Below are 22,608 nucleotides of genomic sequence, written 5' to 3'. Positions count from 1 at the left end.
CCATCGTCAATGTCAGGCGTTACTTTTCAGGAAATGGAAAACAAAATGTTATTTTCCAATGGATCCACTGTAGTTATTACTTATTTTAGACACAAGCTCTCGTTTATACTTTATTTGTATTTATATATTTATAAATATAAAGACAGACGTAACTACTTTCAACCTGCCGTCCCTATTTAGGGTGTGTCATTCTAAGTGAAAAATCCTGTGATGCTACACATTGTGAGCTTGTTGATCACCTACGGTTCCCAAGGCTACTTACTATGGGTATTGATTGATTGATTGATTGATTGAAGACTTTATTAGAAGTTTGCATATAAAAAGGTACAGTTTAATGATGGTACAGTTCACTGGTACAAGGTCAACTAAAAGGAGATCCTAGAAAAACTAAGCTTATTTCCATAGGAAACCATTGAAGTATCTCATATAACATTGAATGACAGACGGATAGAACACAGTACTATGCAGTAGATATAGTATAAAAAAAGTAAATAAAAATAAAATAAACAGTGCAAAAAATATATACAGTAGGTAAATACAGAGAAGGGTCAGGGGAGGCTGGGCTAGGTTCGTTATTGCCAGTTGCGAATGGCTGCCGCCTGTAAGTGGTTTTTCAGGGCGATTTTAAAGGATGCTAGGGAACCACACTCCTTTAAGGCCTTCGGTAGGGCGTTCCTGATATATATCAGTGATAGGTGTGGGTATATACCTCAGTTAAAAGTGTGTATATTTACCTCAGTATTACATGTGGATATACAGCATAGACCTCTTGTAATATACTGTTTGTGGGTATATACTGTATACACCTCAGTAATACATGTGGGTATATAGACCTCATTAATACATATTATAGACCTCACTAGTTTATGTTAATAATGAATGAGCCTCTAGTCTTCCTGAGGTTGTAGTAGGAAACCCACATACACAGGTGTATCTGGGTTGATATTGCTTCGTTCAGATAATGACATTCATTTCAGCATGTCATATCCTGAATATCACCTTGCTCAGACAGACCTGCTTACCGGGGATGATGTTGGTGATATTTGGGGTGATAAAGGAGGTGATGTTGGGGGTGAACAGTGGGAGACCCTAGATCTGTGGTCATTTTCTGCCAAAGACACCTTCCCAACTGTCCGCTAGCATTCAGCACAGAATAAAAGACAGAACAGAAACAGTGAAGGAAGGCAGCAAGCAGGAAAAACAGGACAGAAGGTGGCAGATATCCTTTTGAATACTGTATATAGACAGACACAAGATTAGGTAAGAAAACAGAGGTGTAACAGTAAAGGAAAGAGATGATCTATTGTTAATTCCAAATGTGTCTCAAGAAGAACACAACATTTAGTGGGGCTTAATGATTTGGTCTGCAATTACATTAGTCTAAATAGCATTTTTTTCTGTTTTGAGTGCTGATAATTTCAGTGTTGAGTAAAGGGAGAGAAGTTGCTGCCCATCACATTAAAAACATTCCAACTACAACATCTGGCCATTGAGATGGAGCAGATTGTCTGGAATGGGAGGGGCTGAGGAAACTTCTAAGTGCTGAACCACAAAAATACACACTTCTATTCTGATGAGGAGCTGTGGCAACTAAAATACAAGGGTATGCAATGGAGCCTAAAAACAAAGTTCACATACTTAATATGCTACGTCTTTTTGTCCATATTTGTATGTTGTGATTACAGTAAGAGCCCACACGGGCATACAGTTCAGTATGCTACTTGTACCATACAGTATGCTACTTGTTTGAAACCATTTTATTTTTTATTTTAATCCACAGAATTCTGTCTGTTGAAATAGAAACACTATTGTGTCATGGTCCTAGCACTCTTGTTAGAAGCAGACTGTATTATGTATAGAAGTGTCACAATAATGAGCACAATGTGGAAATGCGGAAGAAGCCACTCACCACATGGCTATGGCTCATAGAGTCACTCTGCATTTGCGTTTTATTAAGTTGGGGGCCGAGTTCCTGTAGTCTACAAGTCTTTGATTGTCCGGGTGGAAATAAAATGTGATGAGAGAGAAGACAACATTGGGTAAATTAAAAGTGGGCATGACAGGCAGAGTAGGAAAATCAGTGCATTAAAATGTTATGTTCGTAGAGAACATTCAAATACAGGAACGCATGCAGCACGAAGAGACAGAAGAGAGGTGAAAGCCAGAAGGGACTATTAGTTGTACCTGTAGCTGTAGAAAGAATGAGGGTATGGCTGATGAGAAGGTTTGAGGAGGTGAGATGGAGATGGAAGTGAAGCCAGGTTGAAGCTGGCCCACAGTGGTTAAAGAAACAGCAGGAGGGAGAATGGGATCTGAGAGGGTTTGAGGAGGTGAAATGTAGGAGGAAACAGGAGGAGGGAGAATGGGATCCGAGAGGGTTTGAGGAGGTGAAATGGAGAAGGAAACAGGAGGAGGGAGAATAGAATCTGAGAGGGTTTGAGGAGGTGAAATGGAGGAGGAAACAGCAGGAGGGAGAATGGGATCTGAGAGGGTTTGAGGAGGTGAAATGGAGATGGAAGTGAAGCCAGGCTGGAGCAGGTGCCCGGTGGTTTGAGGAGGGTGAATGGGATCTGAGAGAAGAGTCTTCCCAGAGAAGATCATTGTACACAGACATCATGAGGGTTGATGATTAGAGGAGATCAAATACAAACAATCATGCGGTGTCTGTGTTTTTTTAAAGAAGTACCCTGACAGTTTTCCCATGCCATTCATCTGGGTCCCCAACCAGGGCCATGCATTCGGGTCCCCATCCGGAATCAATGGGGGTAAATTTACTATAATCACATTTTTTAATGCGACAAATACAAAGATAAATATATTTATTACCCGGCTTGTTTGGATGCTTGATTCTGATTGGTCGAGCGCTGAAATCAGCAGTGAATTATAGGCGTATAATGACCGCTCCGCTCTATAATTCACCGCTGCCTAATCAAAGGCTCAGAGCAGCTGCTGTATATAGGCTGCACTGTGTGGATTTAGTGCCGTATCCAACATGGCAGCCATGTAAACAAACACACAGCGTCATTTACAACCAAACGTTGCTCTGAAGAATGTTTAAAAAAAACATTTGAGGTGAGAAATAGACGACGCAGTAACAGAAAATGGATTCTATTTGATCAGCACTTCCTTGTTTTCCAAGGCGACCGTGTTGCGCTCGGGGGGACACACTTTCAGCCGTCTGTAAACAAGGAAATACTTTGTTTTGATTTTAGTTTTGAGTCAAATTATTCATTTTATGTATTAGCCGGGTAATAAGTGCTATAAGGTCTTGCTGCTTGGTCATTATGGCTTATATGGACACTTCGGGCTGATAATTCACCTCGGCTCCGCCTCGGGGAATTATTAGCCCGTCTTGTCCATATTAGCTATAATGACCGTGCAGCAAGACCTTATCGCATACATATACATATATTATTGAACTCAAGTCTCCATGGCATGAATAATCAATAGAAAAAGTCATTTTTGGGGGTGAACTACTCCTTTAATTATTTAAAAATTCTAATACAATACTGAACTTACAGTATCTGTACTGTATATGTTAAACCAAGAGAATTATGTGTTTTTCATTAAAGCTACAATCCATAAGTTTTATGTTCATTGTCTCTCTCTCTCTCACACACACAACAGAGAGAGTTAATTGCAACAATGTCCGAACTACAATAAAGATGGTGGCACATCTAGTGTTGTCTGCTTCAACTAAATGTATTGACAACATCAACCGGTAGGTGTCCTACCCGACACCAGGGTGGCATAATGTGCTAGTTATATTGCATTACTATACCATAGAGATGGTTTAGAATAACATTTTATTCATTACATTTAGATCTGGATTGTTGCTTTAACATCAGCAATTCTGGAAATGAACATGCCTGACTATCATTTATAATAATAGAAATGCTTGTATTGATACATGCTAACTGTCATAACAATGTGGCTGGATGGACCACACACTGTGAACTTGCTGTGTCAATATAATCTGTGCACGCTCTTTGAACATGACCTGTGATGGCATTAAATCTTTAACAGGCCTGAAGTTCTGTTGTTGTATAATCACTCCACAGCACAAACAGTGATCACAACCCAAAGCCGATCTATAAACTCACAGGCTTCTGCATTTTCAGCAGTCGTACGACAGAGCATAAATTAGGCGTTATGAGGCCCTGTCAATCACATTAGTCTCTCAAGCCAGCCTATCTCTGCTACAACCTTCGAAAGCTCCAGAAACAGTCTGTAATTCCACCCTGTAAAAGTTGAGAGGGGGAAGCTGTCATTAGATGACACAGCTTCCTTTTTCTGAATTTTGCAAAGTTCAGAAAATGTTCAATTAAAAGAATCTTTTGGAATTGACATTTCTGTTTAGCAGCCAGCTAGCTACTGTGGGCTTTGATTAAGTTGTTTTCAGTAGGAGTTATTTACACGACTGCACAGGCAAAACGGAAGGTGGAAATTGACCAAATGGCCCTCCTTATCGTCCCCGGCAGGCCCACTAGGGAGCTATGGAAGAACCCCTTCCCCAAAATTTTCAATTCGGCCTCATGGTGGTGCTATAACAGGCCGCTTCACCTTTTTGTCTATAACTGTCCTAAAAATGTCTCCTAAAAATGTTGTCCAAAACTCACACAAATCAGTGCACATCATCTCTGGAGTTATGTGATCAAGAGTTATTGTTCAGTTTCCAATTGGCTATGACGGCCTTCCAAAGTGTGCGGTCCTGAGTAGGCCTGGCGGAGACCTGTGCTCAGAGGAGCGCACTTACTCTAGTTTTACTACTCATTGTAAGAGCTTCTGAATTACTGTACAGACAGGTAGGCCAACGTGTCCTGTCTTGAGAGTATTTCCAACATAACATAGCACCATGACATGGAAGATTTCATATTTGAATGTAATTATGTCAGCTTGAGCTAACATACAGCCAGGGTTAGGGTAAAGGAATGAAATGTCACCTATGTCATGTTCAACAGCCAGGTATTCTGAAAGACGTAATCATGGGTACTGATTACCGGATAAGAGCCGAGACAGGGAATATGAACATGCAATTGGCACACTCAGTGAAATAAACCAGCTGTTCTCAAAGTGGGGTTCATGTACCTGGCTCCTTGAGGGGGTTCCAAGGGGTCCCCAGCTAAGTTACTGAAACAAATGGACCCATGCATGCGTCTCTAAGTTATCCCTTATGAGTCCATTTGGCTACATTTGTACACTCTCATTGTTCTGGGGTTCCATGGCCTAATGCACAGCAAACTGGGGGTCCTTGAGATTAAATAGTTTGAGAACCACTGAACTAAACACACAGGGAGTTGTTGGCAGGCAGTGCAAGCAAGGCAGGTGGCGGGCGGTCAGAGGTTAAACGTCTTGATAGTCACCTTGGATAGAGAGGTGTTGTCCCCTGAGACTAAGCCACTAAGATGAAGTGCTTTCTCCTTTATACTCTTTTTCTGAAAATCTCTAGCGTGGTTTGTCTGAGCTTTCCTCTGCAGGACGACATGGAAAACGGACACAAAGAACAGGCATCAGATATCAGGAGACTGAGAGACTAACCCCATCAGTACAGTGAGACATTCTCTCACCATTCCATGAACGTGCCTTAGTGGAGACATAATTAGTTGGACTAATTACCTCATAACAAGGAGAACAATACACTGTTGAAAGCGCTCTGTTCGGCTTTCCCCTGTGAAAGGTCAGCTTTGACAGTCAAGTGTGTGTTGTGCGGTGGAGAACAATGGTGTTCCTGTGCAAGGTCGAGGCTGCTTTATTGCATTAATTTCACACCTCACTTGATATGACTTGCTCATACTAGGTTCAGTAGACTAAGACAACCACACAGACCTGGCACAGAGAGTAGCAGAGGTGGAAGATGTGCTCTGATTCTTAAGTAAAAGTAAAAGTACTGTATTTGAAGTTTTCCTTAAAAGTACAAAAGTATTGGCATCAAAATACTTAGAGCACCAAGTATAAAGTATCAAACAATGGAAATACTCTGGTAATCCAAATCAAAAGTTGCTTACACATGGCTCTGTGAGAATATTGAACATAAGGGAAACTACAGTATGTCTACAGTAAGCTGTTCTTAGACCAGCCATTAATCTGCCAGTATCTGCCTCAGCCTCTCTTTATGCTCTCTAGGCCTGCTCTTGCCATTGTGGTTAGGCATGGATAATTTGTGGCTGACTTCACCATCTGAGTACACATTATACAAGTTTAAATGTATAATCACGACAAAACTATATAATCAGCATTCACTAACAACTTTAACACTGGCGTCCCTATCTTGGGACGCACTCATTTTTCAACATTTGTAAAAAAAAGAAAATAGCTAAAATAGCAGATCTACAACTTCCCAATGCGATGCGAGTTTATGGATCAACTATTTCCGCTATTCATCATATGACAAAGTATATAGGGCTTAAGTTGAGTTTATAGATCAACTATTTCTGCTATTCATCAAATTACTAAGTATATAGGGCTTAAGTTGATTGGGGGCTTTTTGGGAGTACAAAATACATAATGATCACAACAAGATATTATAATATGGGAAGATGACAGCCAGAGAGGGGGGGAAAAAGATAAAAGCAGGAAGAGAAGAGATAGTGTTCACCTCTGAGATGTGTTCATCCACCTCCTTGAGGCGCTGCAACATTCTTGTCATGGTCCGGACCGCTGAGTGGCACGAGGGAGACAAGCCCGGAGGGTCTGTGCGCTCGGGCTGAGGCTGGGGCCTTGTCTGAGCATGTGTTTGATCAACATGTCTGCATTCCCTAAGAGAATGCTTGGGGCTGGGGGGAGGTCGGGGCTGGGTGTGGAGTTGAGGTTGGAGTTGGGGTTGGGGTTTGGGTGGCGGTCTGTGCTCCGCTGCAGAACTGACACAGGCTGCAGACTGGAAGTGCAAACACACAGGGACCGTAACAGCTTCCCATTAAGCAGGAAATGTTCTGTACTTGGATTTATTCGAAACTTTTGTTCACATTGGTACTCCTGTTTGTTCATTTTGCCGCTATTATTCAACTTATACTGTACATAGCGTATTTTGAGTGTGTTTTTTTCAGTACGTGTATGACATACATACAATACATACAGTGCTGTGTCCCACAGCTTTTGCTACTCTCTGTGTTGTGTATGTAGGTTACAGTATCTGTTATCCTGTGATGTCTATGGCTGCTCCAGTGTACCTGTGTCCTGGGGGGAGGTTTAGGTGAAACGGGTGGCCTGAGGTTGATGAACAGGGGCTCAGTCGTGTCAGCAGAGTGTAGCCCAGAGGACATCTCAGAGTCAGACTGATTTTCCACAAAGTCCAAGTGAAGGGTTAAGAATAAAGTTAATAGGAAGAAATTAAAGTAGGAAAAGAAGGAAAAAACTGGCAAGCTAGTGGCTAAAAGACAAGTGCAGACATCCTGGCATTAAATAAAGGAACACCACAGCTTGTGATTGAAACTACAAACCACCCTAGGAACGTTGGCTCACAGCAAAGTCTATTTTAATATCTGTGTCAGCAATGTAAGAAAGGAACCATCCTGGTGTGGTAAAACTCTGAGAAGGAGTTTGGCTTTTTCTTTTTTTATACAATAATAAAGGTAGGCCAATGGAAGCCCTTGGGTGGGGTTTGTACCTGTCTCTGTAAGGTGCAGGTGGAGTTGCTCTCAAACTTGGCCCGCAGCTGGGTTGCCATGGAGCGTACCCTGTTCACCCTGGGTTCCTGCTCCTCACACACAGAGGAGCCATTCTGAGTTGAGAAGTTGGTAGCCTATATGGTGAGATAGGAGAAAAGAGAATGACTAATGTCACATAAAAAGTGTTTCTCCTAAACAGTTTAGGAGAAACATCTGTCACTCTTTGAAATGATAGTAATTTCCATCACATGCAGGTTGGGACCACACACATTTACATGTATGCTAACTTTTAACACATTAAAAACATGTTGTGAGAATGGAAATGCATGTTACAGTACAGTGTGATGATTTGAAATTGAAAGCAATTAACAAACCTCCTCCAAATAACGCCTTCTTTTATAAATGGGGTCCGGGGCCTCTATCTTCTTTTCATCCTACAAGCAAGAGAAGAAGAATTAATGAATGAATGTTTCACAATTAAACGAGTGTATTTGAGTGCAGCTCCAGGTTTTGTATGGAATTAACCTTAAATGTTAAGTGGCAATTTGCCAAGTAACAGTAACTACTCACTTGCCTCGTAAAAATGTTGTAAATAATTTTGGAATCCATCAACTGGTACATATACTGTATACAAGAGTGGCCTCTCTTGGTGTATATAATTCTTATTTAGCAGTTAAAGAAATTGGTTTCATGACAGTTATGATGGGATATTTTCATGTTCAACAGTTTACATTGCAAACAGTTCCTAAATGATTACTATGTGCTTTCATGTTGTTCTATTTGAGAGTTACTGAGACTGTGTTAAAAAAGAAAATAATTCTGGAGAGACTGCAAAACAAATCCTTCATGGACTTCTTTTAAACACAGTAATACAAGGGAGATTTACCATACCCAGTACATCATAATCACAAATAATTGTTTAGACAACCCTAATAAATATGTTTGCACATACAAGGGAATCTATTTGGCTATTGCCTAGGGCTGTCACGATATGACATTTTACATGACGATTAATTGTTACTCAAATAATTGGCGATTAACGATTTAATTGTGTTTTTGTCGTTGATAATTACATTTCTGTTTGGCTTTTAGGCTTTGAAGTTGTACATGGTAGATATGACACATAACCTAAATATACAAAGAAATTACTGACATATTTGACAACTTACTACTTAAAAAATAACTTTGATAGTGGAAATAGCCGATCTACAAGCTCACAACGCGTCGCGATGCGACGCGTTGTGAGCTTGTAGATCTGCTATTTCCACTATTTCGGACATTTTTCAACATTCACGATTATGACGATTATGACAAAATAATTGCGATAATGTCAAATAATCACTATTAGACGATTATGTAATAATTGTGACAGCCCTACTATGGCCCTCTAGTCAGCCTGGAATTACCTTGGGTATCCGTTTCCTTGGCAGGGTAAGACTGAGGCTCTTATTCATATTCCTAAAATATGACTTTGATGGATTGTTTTCATCTCCCCCTCTGGAACCTGAAACACAATTTGTGAACGTGTTAACGTTTTCCACAGTAATTTTAACTAATACTAGGCCTATATGCCAAATAAAGTCACGGTTTACGTTTTATATGTTATATAACCGCTAGCAGCAATTAATGGGGAACAAGCACAGAAGATAACTAGAAGCAGTGCTCTTCCGAGCACAGGTCTCCACCAGGTCAGGCATGTAATGTGTTTTACATAAGTCGGCCTCCTGATGGCGCTATAAAAGGCTGATGTAAAAAATGCAGGGAAAAGGTTTTACCTTGGCCTCTAAGGAGTGCGCATACAAAGTTTGACACTAATCGGTGGAGTTATAGGTGAAAACATGAATCGGCCTGTTATAGCGCCACCATGAGCCTGATTTGATTTTTCTTAAGTGGCATTTATTCCTCTGCCTATTGGGAATGTGCATGCACAATTTCACCAAAATCGCACACTGCGTTCAGGATTTCAGGCATTTTATTCAAAACTGACCAATCCTGCAAACTTTGAAAGCCAGTTTTAGCCAATCAGGATGGAATATGGAAAATCTGACACATCCATGTCGATCACATGACTGTAGAGATACTGTCTACTGATTTACGTGATTTTTGGACAAAATCTGTAGGAGTACTGGCAAAAGTTAGTTTTGCAAAAGTCGGCCTCCTGGTGGCGCTAGAACAGGCCCATGTGAAATATTTGGGGCAGAGGTTCTGAATTGGTGTCGAGGGAGTGTGTGTGCACAGTTTGGCAGCGACCGGGCCAACGGCGCCGGAGATTAGCTGGTAACGGACAAACGGACGGACGGACGCACGGACGGACGGAGGGGAAAACATACTCTCCCTCAGCCTTCGGCTGGTGGAGACAATGACTATGAGAAGATAATAATACATGATTATTCATGTGTTGTAAAAAATTAATTAAAGACAGAGGTTAAAACATTTATAATTTGATGCCCACAAAAGTGAGTGGGGAGAAACCAGATTTGGACTGATTTGGTAGAAAATCAGTTGGAATGGGTGTGGTTTATTGGCATAGATTCACCTGGACCCACTGAATCAAGGGGGGGGGGGGGGGGGGGAGTTTGTGAGACTTAGGGTTCAAACATTTCTTATACCCAAATAGTACAATAGGGTTCTAGCAGATTCTAGCTTGGACCAGAGTCCTGCAAAGGGCTGGGGCCCTCGTGGGTACTCGACGGGTACCCGCGTTTGACGGGTGAAAACGGGCGGAATACATACTATTATAAATGTGCGGGTGCGGGGACAGGCGGTGCACGACTAAACACGGGTGGGCGACATTTTATTGTGAAAATCAGACAACTGTTTCTGCCTAAACAACGTCACAAGAGTGACAGTGAGCAGCAGGACAGAACCACGGCATGCATACAGCAGCACTGTTTCCGCCTAAACGTCAAGTCACACACCGGAGCGGCTGGAGCGCTCACAGTCACACAGTGAGCAGCAGCCTGCTGCTGGCAGGACACACACAACACACAGACACAACCACAGCATGCACTAACTAGCACGTTAGCCCATGTTCTCATCATAGCAAGGGTGGTTTAAAAGGCTATCTAAAAGAATTAAGAGTGGCAGCTGACCTGATGTTTATGTAATACTCAATACTGTATATTGTGTCGCAAACACTGAGGATGGCGTGCAGGGACGATCGAGTGCGATGCCATTTGGAAGCACGCACGGCTGTAGGCTATTTACTTTAATACATGTAATCAAGGGTAGACGGCGGGCGACGGGTAATTTTTTTGACGGACGGGGCGGATCTGGTTTTGATTTTTATACAAGGACGGGTAACAGGTCGGTCCGGGGATCTGATTAATGACGGGCGGGGTGGGCGCGGGTTGTCAAAATGGGACCCATGCAGGACTCTGACTTGGACCACTAACAAAAACTCTATATATCCTATTTTTGGCAACAGGGCTGAAGTGATCTGCTATTCAATCCCTGTGACCATGAGGTGACAACCTCTTCACACGTGACCATTCCTCTGTAACATGGTGCAGTGCATTCCTCTCGTGCCACAATACATGACGACGGACAGCTTCTGTTCGTTCGCTTCTGTTGACGGGAAATCGTATGACATATGAGACCATTTCTTTCAGAGAACAAAAGGGTGTTTTTCAGTACATACCCAAACACCATACCATAAATAAGGTGAGGCACCAAAACCAACCCAACCAAACAAAGCAAAAACCAAAAATATGCTAGATGCAGGAGGCTGATGTGCTCGTAACCATTGAAACCGTACACGCGGAGACTGAGCTCATAATGGAGGATAGTGCAGACATGATAGAGGGGATGGTTGCGGGCCATGACAGTGATAGCTCGTTCTCGGTTTACCCCTGGTATGAACAGTTTGTCCGCTATAGGGGGAAATGCTGTTTGGAGAGAACAGGATACCTGAGGCAGGTAGGGGTGTGCCGCGGAACAGCTCGTAGAATTTGGACAGGTACGTGATCATGGTGGTTTTGTCTAGGTCTTGGCCGGCAGACATTTGCTCCCCAGAAGTGAACGGCTTGATCCCAAACTCCCGTTCAGCGAGGTCAAAGGCCAGCTGGAGATTAGCAGCCCAGTCCTCCTCGTTGAGTGAATCGATGTCTCTGATGGCGGAATGAGACAGTTGGGTGGCATTAAGAAACACATCACGAAAAATATAAATAAGAATGACCCATCATCCACCGTAAAATCCTGTGTTACTTTAACTCTGAGAGTGTACATTACAAATGTACCAAATGCCATTTGGTTATAATTCTACACTCTCAGAGTTACAAATGGAGGATAAACTAGACTGCGCTCTGTCAAGGTGCCAACGTGCGCCTTGTGCACCTGTGGCCATCTATGGCCTACTTGTGCACCAGCAGAGCGAGAAAGTACTGTTGTCTGTATGTATGTATGTGGGTGGGCCAGTTGGCACTCTGCCAAGGTACCAACTTGTGCCTTGTTAATTATATATCAGGTCGCACTTGTTGTTGGTGATGTCACCAAGAATGCTGGTCCCTAATTGTCTGTTGATGGTGATGTCACCTGGAATCCTGGTCCGTGATTGGCTACGGGCGTAAACAGAGACCCAACAGGGACGACACCGAACGCAGTACTTGCGCGCTCTGCTGGCGCTGGTAATTAACACTGAGGATTTTACTGCTTACTGTACAGAGATAATGATATCGGGGGAAAAGTAGTTAGGCTATTGGATGAAGATTTTTATCATCTTTTATCACACTAACAGTTGTTTCGAGGATTATCTGGCACTGAAAATGTCCATACAATAAAGCGAGATTCTAATAATTTAATTTTGGTGTCATTGAGGTACTATATCTATTTATCAAGTTTGAAAACAAATCCTGCTCATAGTAAGCTACCAAAACATATCCCAGCTCAATTCTTAAAATTGAGTACTAGTCATTTTTGTGAAAAGTATTAATCCTCATGATAGACTTTTTTTTTTAGCCCATGGTGTGAAATGTAGCATGTACACAGCACTGCTAGCTTGCATAAAATGTCCTTCTGTACTCAAAGTAGCTGGAAAAAGGACTATGTGTTCCGTGCTCTGTCGCACCAATCAGTGAGATAGAGACTGCAAATACAGTATCAGCCAGAGCCTCTAGAAAGGGTCAAGTGTCACTCAAGTGGTGAGGAGAGGGCGACGGCTTACAGATAATACATCAGGAAGCATGCATATCTCTCTCCCATGCCTGGCATACTTCAGTAACTTCACACACCCATAAACATGTATCCCTTTAGTAGGAGTTGCACAGATTACAGGGAGGGTTTTGTGTTGCAACAAACTATGTCAACCCTACAGTACATATTTAACATGGCAGCTTTTATAAGTGCCAGGAGGCTTCATGTTGCTATGTACAATTCCGACCGTTATCTCAAAGTGTGCTGATAACAGTGTGAGAGTTGACGTCATGAGCAATCTATTCTATAGGTTGGGGTCGCACGGTGACATGGTATCTTTCAATGCAGGTTAGCAGAGATGTTATCTAAAGCAAGAGTCTTCAACAGGGGTTCCGGGACCCCTAGGGGGTCTTCAGAGTTACTACAGGGGGTCCTCCAAATCTTTGTGTGATGGAAAAAAATTTCTCTCCTTTTTTATATTAACGATTTGAACCCTAGCGTCCATATTCTGAGAACTTTAGCCAAAAATAGCAGATCTACAAGCTCATTGCGAGGCGCTGTGAGCTTGTAGATCGGCTATTTTCAGCTTTGGTGTAGAGCAGAAAAAGAGCAGACTAAATACAGAGTAAAAGGTCACGTTTATTAAGTATTTACGGTTCACGAGGTTAAATATCTGAAAACACAAATTGACAAGAATCCCAAACACACACGATTTGGAATCTATGAAAAGGTTGTGAGGGTCCTTGCTTCATCTCTCTCTCTCAACCAAGGGGTTCTTGGCCTGAATACGTTGAGAACCACTGATCTAAAGGGAGTTACTTACATGAGCTGGGGTTTGAACCTGTGGATGAGGGCGCAGAGCGCCATGCCACTTTGCCAGGAGGACGTTAGGTTGGTCACGCTGACGTTCCTATAGCCCTCTGTCTGTTTCTGACACCAGGTGAGCAGTCTCCCGGGTCTGATCTCTGACTCTGTACAAGAGACAAAGAGAGGCACGCCGGAATAAAACCATTAAAAAAAGGAATAACAGTCACTCTCAGGCATGCAGAAATTACAGGCCATGGAACAGAGGCTATGGCATCATCGATAGGATGATGCCTGCTGACAGTAAATGAGGTTCAAACAGATACAGATACCGCTGCGGCTGAGGAATGCACACGTCTCAGTCAGGACATGTTCCTCACTACCTGTGTGGAATAACCACAAGACAATGTTGTCTGAAGGGTGATTTATCGAGGGGTGATTCATATACAAGCTCACAACTCGTCACAGTGCGACATGTTGCGAGCTTGTAGATTGACTATTTTTGTTTTTTCTAGTTAAATGATAAAAGAATATCAAAGTACACATTGTCACATTGTGACACAATTTAGATCTCATGTGATTAAAGGGATATTTTAAGTTTGGAGTATTTTCTTTTCTTCTTTTGTGAGCACCCCAGACAGTTTTGATTCAGTATTTAGATATTTGATATTCCTTTTTATCGGACACTCTCCCTTAAACTTCATTTTAATGATGGATTCATTGAAAACACCCGTCCTTGGTTCTGGGGACTGATATTGTCCTTCTAATGCGTGAGGGGAGCACAACTTGAACAGTGTATAAAGTAAAACCATCACGTTCAAATCTTTCCAAGTGTTCCAACCACTTAGAATAAGTCTTAGTAAAACAAACCTGAGCTACAACTGTAGATTGGATCTCTTTTTTTCCCATCTACACCAAATCACCAAAAATAGCTGATATGTGTTGTGTCTGAGCTTGTAGATCTGCTATTGTAGGCAAACGTTTCCCTCCATACCAGAATAGGCAGGCTGGGGAACAAGTGAATAGCTGCAGGTGCAGGCTCAATGAAATACCAGTGAGCTCTCTGTTATACTTTATTAGACACGTACCATGTCTGGCCAGGTTGACAGGTCGCCGTATCGAACCATCACGCTCCAGAGAGCAAGATTTCAACTCTCCAGTGATGTACAAGTGACGCACCTTAGAGAGACAAAGATATGAATGTATTGAAAAGGCGATGAGAGGTGAAAAATGATATATGAGAGTGCATCCAGTTGTAACAACAAGGGATCTGCGAGCTGCTTCAGAGTGTAGTCTTCTCACCTGATGTGGCCTGACACAGGAGGAGTTCAGGTTAGGGTATCGGGTCCCAGGGTCTATAGTGTATTGCTCAAAGTTTTTGGCTAGGTTTTCAGGCGTTGTCTGTGGAAGTAATCTATAAATACTCTCCCTATGGACACAAATGTTAAAGAAGAAAATCAATGAAAATCAATTCAGAGTTAGGCACAACAGAGTGGTAGGAAATGGAAAGAATAACCCTGACTTAACCATTTTCAATTTGGCATCCATAAATTCAGCTATTTTGCTACACTTTGTGCGACATTGTCACACAAATTAAAAAATAGGGCTTTAATTTCTGAAAAATATATATATGGAAATACAAAGTTTCCACCCGACACCAATGACAGGGTAGAGTCACAAGCTAGATCAAATTCTTTGACAATGAACATGTACGCAAATGAATGCATTTTGAGCAAAGTAAATCAGTAAACCACAAGTTCTCAACTAAAAATTGTTATAGTGCATATTTGACAGAATAAATAATAAACTATCATAAACTTAAATGTGCATACAGTATAATTTTCTGCAAAATGGATGTATTCTGTAGCTTTACACAGTCTGAATCTGAATGAGTAGAGTACATAAGTAAATGTGGGCGAATGTGAGTATGTGTGTGCACTGTGCACGTGTCTGTACGCATGTGTGTCAGTGAGTGAGTGAGTGAGTGAGTGAGTGAGTGAGTGAGTGAGTGAGTGAGTGAGTGACATAGAGAGTGAGAAAGTACCTCTCAGCAAGAACCTCTAGAACTGGTCTACCCTGAGCCCAGTTCTTCACCATCCAGGCGGTGTCAAAGGCAGCCAGGAATCCTCGGGCACACCCTGTCCCCATGGGCCAGAAGGGCTGCAGATCAACACACACATAAACCACTTTACACCTGGCCTCCCTATTTGGGCATTTCACTCTGTGCAAGACTTTCAAATATTGCTAAAAACTAGCAGATCTCCAAGCTTGTAGATGGGCTATAGAGGGTATAAGTGTGACATCATCATCATACCCGAAAGTTATGCGGGAACACCTAATGAGTGGCAAAAAAACTACTTTCTGACCTTTGACAGCCCATACATCCAAACAGAAAAGTCCTATCTGATTGCATTAAACAATGTTAAACAGCATTAAACTCACTTTGCTACTCGATTTGCCACTCGATATGCCATTCAGTTTATGCATGCGCATACCCTCTATTGTGTGACACCGTCATACTGTATGATGAAGCAAGAAATAGGGCTTAAATAGTTCATGGACAGTTGAAACTATGCAATGTGCAATGTTGTGCTCCGTTTTATTTGAAAGTTATGATTTGCTTGCGTTACCATTGCAACATTTTAGTTTTAATAAAAGTTACTCACACATTGCTAATCCCTTCTTACCTCTAGTAGACTGTCTCCAACGAGAGCCACTAATAGCTGGTGTCCAAATCTCTCCCTGACCAGCGCAGCGTTGTCAGAGGCGTACATGTTGGTGAAGTCAAACATAGCCACATCTGGTTGCCCACAGTGGTTCTCAGCATAATCCAACGTGGGAAGCTCGTAGTTGGTGCCAAAGGCAGCAGCCTCACGGGCGTAGCACAGAAGAGCTTCCTGGTTGACGTTGTCACTGCTCAGCAGCTTCTCTGTGTCCATGTAATCCTGTTAAACAAAAGCCTTACAGTCAAAGGGAATTCAAGTAGAGCATGGGTCTTCAACAGGGGGTCCGGGACCCCTAGGGGTCCTCAGAGTTACTACAGGGGGTCCTCCAAATCTTTGTGTGATAGAAAACTTTTTTCTCATTTAACCACTTGAAGCCCAGTGTCCATATTCTGAGAACTTTAGCCAAAAATAGCAGATCTACAAGCTCACAACGCCTCGCGTTGCAAGGCGTTGTGAGCTTGTAGATCGGCTATTTTCGGCAAAGAGGTTTGGTGTAGAGGGGGGAAAAAGAGCACACTAAGTACAGAATGAAAGGTAAAGTTTATCAAGTATTGACGGTTCAAGTGGTTAAATATCTGAAAACACATATTGACATGAATCCAAAATTCACTGATGATTGTGCTGTCAAACAATGAAACCATATGGAATCTGGGGGTCCTTGCTTCATCTCTCTCTCAGCTAAGGGGTCCTTGGCCTGAAAACGTTTTAATTCTTAGTCCTTTGGTCCTTTTCTTTTAAATGCAGCTTTTATTTTTATCATCTACCCCAGTTTTTCCCAAACTGGTGTGCCTTGAGACAAGTCCAAGGAGACAAGGATTTTGTGACAACCACGCAATATCAAACATATAATTTTGCGAATGTCTGTCCGTCCGTCTGTAACAGCGTTTCTCCTCAGTGGCTGGAGCAATTGATCTGAAATCGCATCACCATTAGCATATGAACACACCTGACATAACTGTGAAGCCCGAATTTCATTTCTCCCAAATTAAAGCTGTTTATTAGCGTTTTCTACTGTCTGTTGCCAGGGTTACGGTCTGTTCCTCCAGGCCATGGGATCTGTAGCCCCACACACACACACAGCTCCCTCTCTCACAGTTAGGAATGTGCTCTCTCTCTCTCTCTCTCTCTCTCTCTCTCTCTCTCTCTCTCTCTCTCTCTCTCTCTCTCTCTCTCTCTCTCTCTCTCTCTCTCTCTCTCTCTCTCTCTCTCCTCTCTCTCTCTCTCTTTCACCAGGTGCGTTTGATGTGTGTCTCATCTTCCAACGGGTAAATAAATATACACTCCTCCATGAGCTGCTCCTTACATGATGCTCTCACGCACGCACCAGTTACAGTAACTTTCCCCACAACCCACACTCTGCACAGTATATTTTGGAGCACACATCTTTGAACGGGTAAGGTCTAGTTATTGTAATAGAACAATCATATACAACTAGGTATACAAACACAAACAAAAATCGAACCTCTGTTCGAAGTGGAGCTGTGAATTTGAGCAGTTCCAGATCTATGTTTTGATTCTATGTGTTTTAGATCTATGAATTCTAAGTGTTCTATCTAACATATAATTTTCCGAATGTCTGTCTGTCTGAGTGTCTGTCTGAAACCGCGTTTCTCATCAGTGGCTGGAGCAATTGATCTGAAATCGCATCACCATAAGCATATGAACACACCTGACATAACTGTGAAGCCCGTTTGTCACTTTCGCAAATCGTATGCTGTATATTTGCATTTTTATGGTGTATCTATATCTATTTAGCCTACAGTACCTTTTGTGACCACACATGTTAAGGGAGGGGCGCTGTTGTTCAGGCCATGCACAATCACACACAAACCCACACACACACACACACACACACACACACACACACACACGGGGGGAGTGTGTGTGTGTGTGTGTGCAGGCAGGCGGGCGGGTGTGTGTGCAGGCGGGTGGGCGGGCGGGCTGGGGGGGGGGGGGAACAGTATCTCTGTAGCCATTAAAGGAAACGGGTTTCTTACATTGATGCTCCTACATCATGCAAGCACCAGTTAAAGTTACTTTCCATCCCTCATATACTGTGTGCACAGTGCACATCCCATAACCCACACACTGCACATCATTTTGGAGCTCATATCTTTGAACGGGTAAGGGCTAGTATATATAATTTGTGTGTGTGTGTGTGTGTGTGTGTGTGTGTGTGTGTGTGTGTGTGTGTGTGTGTGTGTGGTAAAGCCGCGCATGCGCAGATCCTGTTCATTCTTGACGACAGACTCTGGTGAGACTCTGGTGAGGACACACATTGCTGCCTATGGGGAGCTTGTGTTCCACACAGCTCCAAAAACTATGACAAATGTATCTTAAATACAGAGTATGCTATGAGATTTTGACTTCCCATTGGTGTGCCTTGGGCACACATCTGCACTATCATAAACATGGTTTTCTTATGCACTGCCCTTTTCACATTACACTTTGACCCACCTGCTGCTGGCAATATAAATGTAAAGCGTGTCTGCTTACGTGGATGACGACTCCTTTGTCTAGTAGGCTTTGTTTCTTGGCTGTCATGACAAAGTAGTGAGTGTTGTCCTTGTAGTACACAATGTTCTCCAGATCAATACCTATACACACACATGTACGCGAGCGAGCACACACACACACACACACACACACACACACACACACACACACACACACACACACACACACACACACACACACACACACACACACACACACACACACACACACACACACACACACACACACACACACACACACACACACAGTCATTCACTTCATTATATCGTCACCGCCAGGCAAAAACTTGTATCTTCATACCCTTTACGTTTTCTTTCTTTTTTTATATATATATAAATGAATGCCAATGAATGCTATATCATTGGTATTGTCCACACTCTCTCAGAGGTCCCATAAAAGCTGTTTATGAGAGGGTCAATGATGTATGCATTGTTGCTGACTGTGTGTCCCTCTGCCCACCTGTCTCCTCCTTGAGGTCAAGGAAAAACTTCTGGTTGAAGATGAATGCCACTCCACTGATCTCCTCCACCTTGGCCTCCGCACTGGTGTTCCTGTTGATGAAGTTCGCTGTGATGGCAATCGCCAGCTTACCTCGGAACTCCTTCCTCCTGAAACCTGAGAGGGAGGAACACACACACACACACACACACACACACACACACACACACACACACACACACACACACACACACACACACACACACACACACACACACACACACACACACACACACACACACACACACACACACACACACACACACACACACACACACACACACACACACACACACAGAGGAGAAACAGACAAGGAAATAATATTATGTCTTCCTGAGCCAACAAGTCTGTTAATCAAAAGAAAAATCACAGGGCAGCTATTTAAAGATAAGGACAACAAGTTACTGAAGGAAGCATTTATTTAAACCAACGAAACAAAAGACATGGAGTATATTAGTGAGAGTTGGACCTTGACTTCAAATAGCAATTAACCTTGATTGACATTCACAGCTGGCAGAAAAGCAGTTATGATTCCATTTCTATGTTTATAACATAAACACACCACATTCCTGGCTCATTAGTCATTCTATTTTATAGTTTCAGATGTCAAGAGTTTATTATGCTGTATCTGCCAAGTAATTTATTACACCTTAACACATCTTGACAAATGTATTTGAAATATAGTTCAATCAATCTAATGATCTAATACACTTGGAAAATATATACATTTCTATCCTATGAATTTGGGAAATGGAATTAGGTGAATGCCAAACTTATTTCAGTTCTTTCCAGGACTAAACCCACTGAACCGAGGCATGGGCTCCAGCTTTTACCGCAAGACTGATTCAGTTACAGAAGGCTCCTCTTGCCGACATGCTCACTATATTTATAAATAAACTGTCAAAATGTAAATCACAAAGAAAACATTGTGATACATTTTAACCACTTTCAACCCGGTGTCCCTGGTTTGGGCATGTCACTGCAACGTGTTGTACATAGGCTACGTTCACTATTCGTCTTACATCAACGTTTACAAGGATGTTGTCACTAACACTTCGTAGCTGGGACTCTATAAATGAAATTCAATAGATTTCAGTCTCAGTACCATAAAATAAAGTATAAGGCGGTTTGTCATTTCACGGCACTATTCCCAATGCTGCAATGATTATTATAGGATCTCTAACTGTGCCTTTAGACAACAATACTGACGGGAAGGGAAAATAGTTATCCACAAGCTTCTTCAGAATTGTTCAAAGAGCCAAACATCATAATGTCCCCAAATATCCTTATTAGGAATAAAGATTGCATGTGAATTGTTGGGTGAGCATTTCAGAGAGAGAGAGAGAGGGGGGGGCAGATATGCATAGCAACCACAATAATAACAAAGGAGCCTCTTTATCAATCTGTATATGTCTGCCAAAGACTGATAGTCACATCTTTGTCATCCAAATACTTGATTAAATGAGACAAAAAGAGATAGATAGTGGGGAGGAGGCTGAGACGGAGAGGTGTAGAGAGATTGCATGAACAGTATGAGTTGTTGAACAGCCTCCAGATGCTGCACTGGACCCTAGCACCACTCTGTTTACATGCAGTGTTTTGGTGGTTTCATACGCAACCGGTCCCCAGGGAGGAACACTCTGTGACTTCATAGGAATATAGTATTACAAAGAACAAAGACAAGTTCAATTTTAAGCCTGCATAACCATCATAACCATAACCTATTTTTTGATAGATGATGCTAGTTGTACTATGTTGTTACTTGTTCACATGTTATGATATTTTTGACGGATATATTCTGTTGCTTGAACACAAATGCTAAGAATTAGATGGCACGTTGTTGAGACAGATGCTACAGTAGGTTCTATGTTTACCTGGTATCCTAGTTACTTTGCAGCACGTAATTGTTTTCGTCTTTGCACTCTATTTAAGACATTTACTCTGATCTTCTACAGTCTAAGTCACTCTGGATAAGAGCGTCTGCTTAATGTCTACATTGTAAATGTAATCTTGGATGAGATAGCTGTTATGTATTTGAAATTAATCAAAAGAAGCGTCCAAGAGCAACCTTGTGGTTTCTCTAGATTATATTTGCCATACAGTAAAAATAAAGGTGTCCTGTGTTTCATCACACTTAAGCCGCTACATAAACATGGTTTTGGATAACTTCATATGACGCTTGTAGGCTTTCAGAATAAATAATGCAGATGAACTCTGATGCAGACCTTCACTTTGGAGGGAGAAAGTGTTGAGCAAACACACTGAGCAATCTGTGAAAACTAAGCACTTAACCCGGCAACCAGCTGGTTAAATAATAAAGTCCTTCCACACAGAAGCAAATGCCCTTTGGCCTGTCTCTCCGTTCATCTCACCATTCAGAGTGTTTCTACGCCCGTCCGCCCCCACCACCACGTCAAAGTCAAAGTTAGACACAGGGTGATCAGCTGGTCGGATCTCTGCCCTCCAGCCAATGTCTGTGTGAGAGAGAGAGAGAGAGAGAGAGAGAGAGAGAGAGAGAGAGAGAGAGAGAGAGAGAGAGAGAGAGAGTGACAAACATTTACAGTAATTTCAGCACACAGCACAGAGTAAACAAGTACAAAGTACAAGTAAACAAGTTGTATATCTTGCTTTTTTTTCCGGAAATTAATCATGTTATGACTTTAGTTACACAAGAGTAAAAAGTGGATTTTCATTCATTAGGAGAAAAAGAAGAAGAAAGAAACAACAGCAACAAAAGAAACATGTTGAAGACCTTTGATGGCACCAAAACATCTGGATACATTTTGTTCAGCATATAGAAGACTAAAGCCTGATTTATGCGTCATCAAATGACAAACTATAAATGAAGCATTGGCCTGCTATGATCAACCATGCATAATGTCAACACCAATTACACCACACTACAATATAAAATCCTGAAAGCAGTGAAAGGCTAGTGCGTAATATAGTAGTAGATAATTAATGCTGTGGTGGGATTATGGGCCAATGTCCTACAATAAACTATAATGCACTGGTGGTATTATGGGCCACAATACAATAAACTAGAATGCACTGTAGTCTGTTGTGTAATATCACCATGTGGAAAATGCATTCCGTCACATCACAAGTCTGTCACAGCTAAAAAAAGCCAGTCTGTTTCTAAATTTAGGAAAGGCTCTTGTTGGTATCTGTGTATTGACATTGCGGTTTGAGAGACAACACTGGACCGCAGCATGTGAACTTTAGTGCAGAAGTTTCAAATCCTGTGGGGAGGAGGTCAAGCAGATAGTCGTGCAGTTCAGCTTTCCAACCAGAGTCCAGTTTACAGTAAATGCTAAACATTAACATCT

General features: G+C 42.1%; 1 protein-coding gene across 6 annotated transcripts in view; it reads right to left on the bottom strand.

Moving 5' to 3' along the window:
• Window positions 1–22,608, bottom strand: part of mical2a (microtubule associated monooxygenase, calponin and LIM domain containing 2a) — a 56,375-nt gene that overhangs the window by 5,863 nt on the left and 27,904 nt on the right. For 4 of the 6 annotated variants that reach the window (XR_013962168.1, XM_080729306.1, XM_080729307.1 and 1 more), the window contains 15 exons: window positions 21,652–21,753; window positions 19,241–19,396; window positions 18,761–18,861; window positions 16,226–16,483; window positions 15,583–15,698; window positions 14,841–14,967; window positions 14,627–14,717; window positions 13,558–13,705; window positions 11,514–11,713; window positions 9,011–9,108; window positions 7,979–8,038; window positions 7,604–7,738; window positions 5,364–5,471; window positions 1,910–1,987; window positions 1,023–1,136 (listed from right to left, as the gene is read on the bottom strand). Coding sequence is in view for 5 of the 6 variants with exons in the window: in XM_080729306.1 (XP_080585432.1) it covers window positions 1,023–1,136; window positions 1,910–1,987; window positions 5,364–5,471; window positions 7,604–7,738; window positions 7,979–8,038; window positions 9,011–9,108; window positions 11,514–11,713; window positions 13,558–13,705; window positions 14,627–14,717; window positions 14,841–14,967; window positions 15,583–15,698; window positions 16,226–16,483; window positions 18,761–18,861; window positions 19,241–19,396; window positions 21,652–21,753 (1,892 nt within the window). In the remaining variant the exon portion in view is untranslated. The remainder of the gene's footprint in view (window positions 1–1,022; window positions 1,137–1,909; window positions 1,988–5,363; window positions 5,472–7,603; window positions 7,739–7,978; window positions 8,039–9,010; window positions 9,109–11,513; window positions 11,714–13,557; window positions 13,706–14,626; window positions 14,718–14,840; window positions 14,968–15,582; window positions 15,699–16,225; window positions 16,484–18,760; window positions 18,862–19,240; window positions 19,397–21,651; window positions 21,754–22,608) is intronic. The other 2 variants (XM_080729308.1, XM_080729309.1) reach the window with 2 other exon arrangements.

This window comes from Nannobrachium achirus (genome assembly GCF_963921795.1).
Source record: "Nannobrachium achirus genome assembly, chromosome: 7".
Taxonomy (NCBI): Eukaryota; Metazoa; Chordata; class Actinopteri; order Myctophiformes; family Myctophidae; genus Nannobrachium; species Nannobrachium achirus.
The sequence above is the reverse complement of the archived record's forward strand: the minus strand, read 5'-3'. Positions and strand labels throughout refer to the sequence as shown.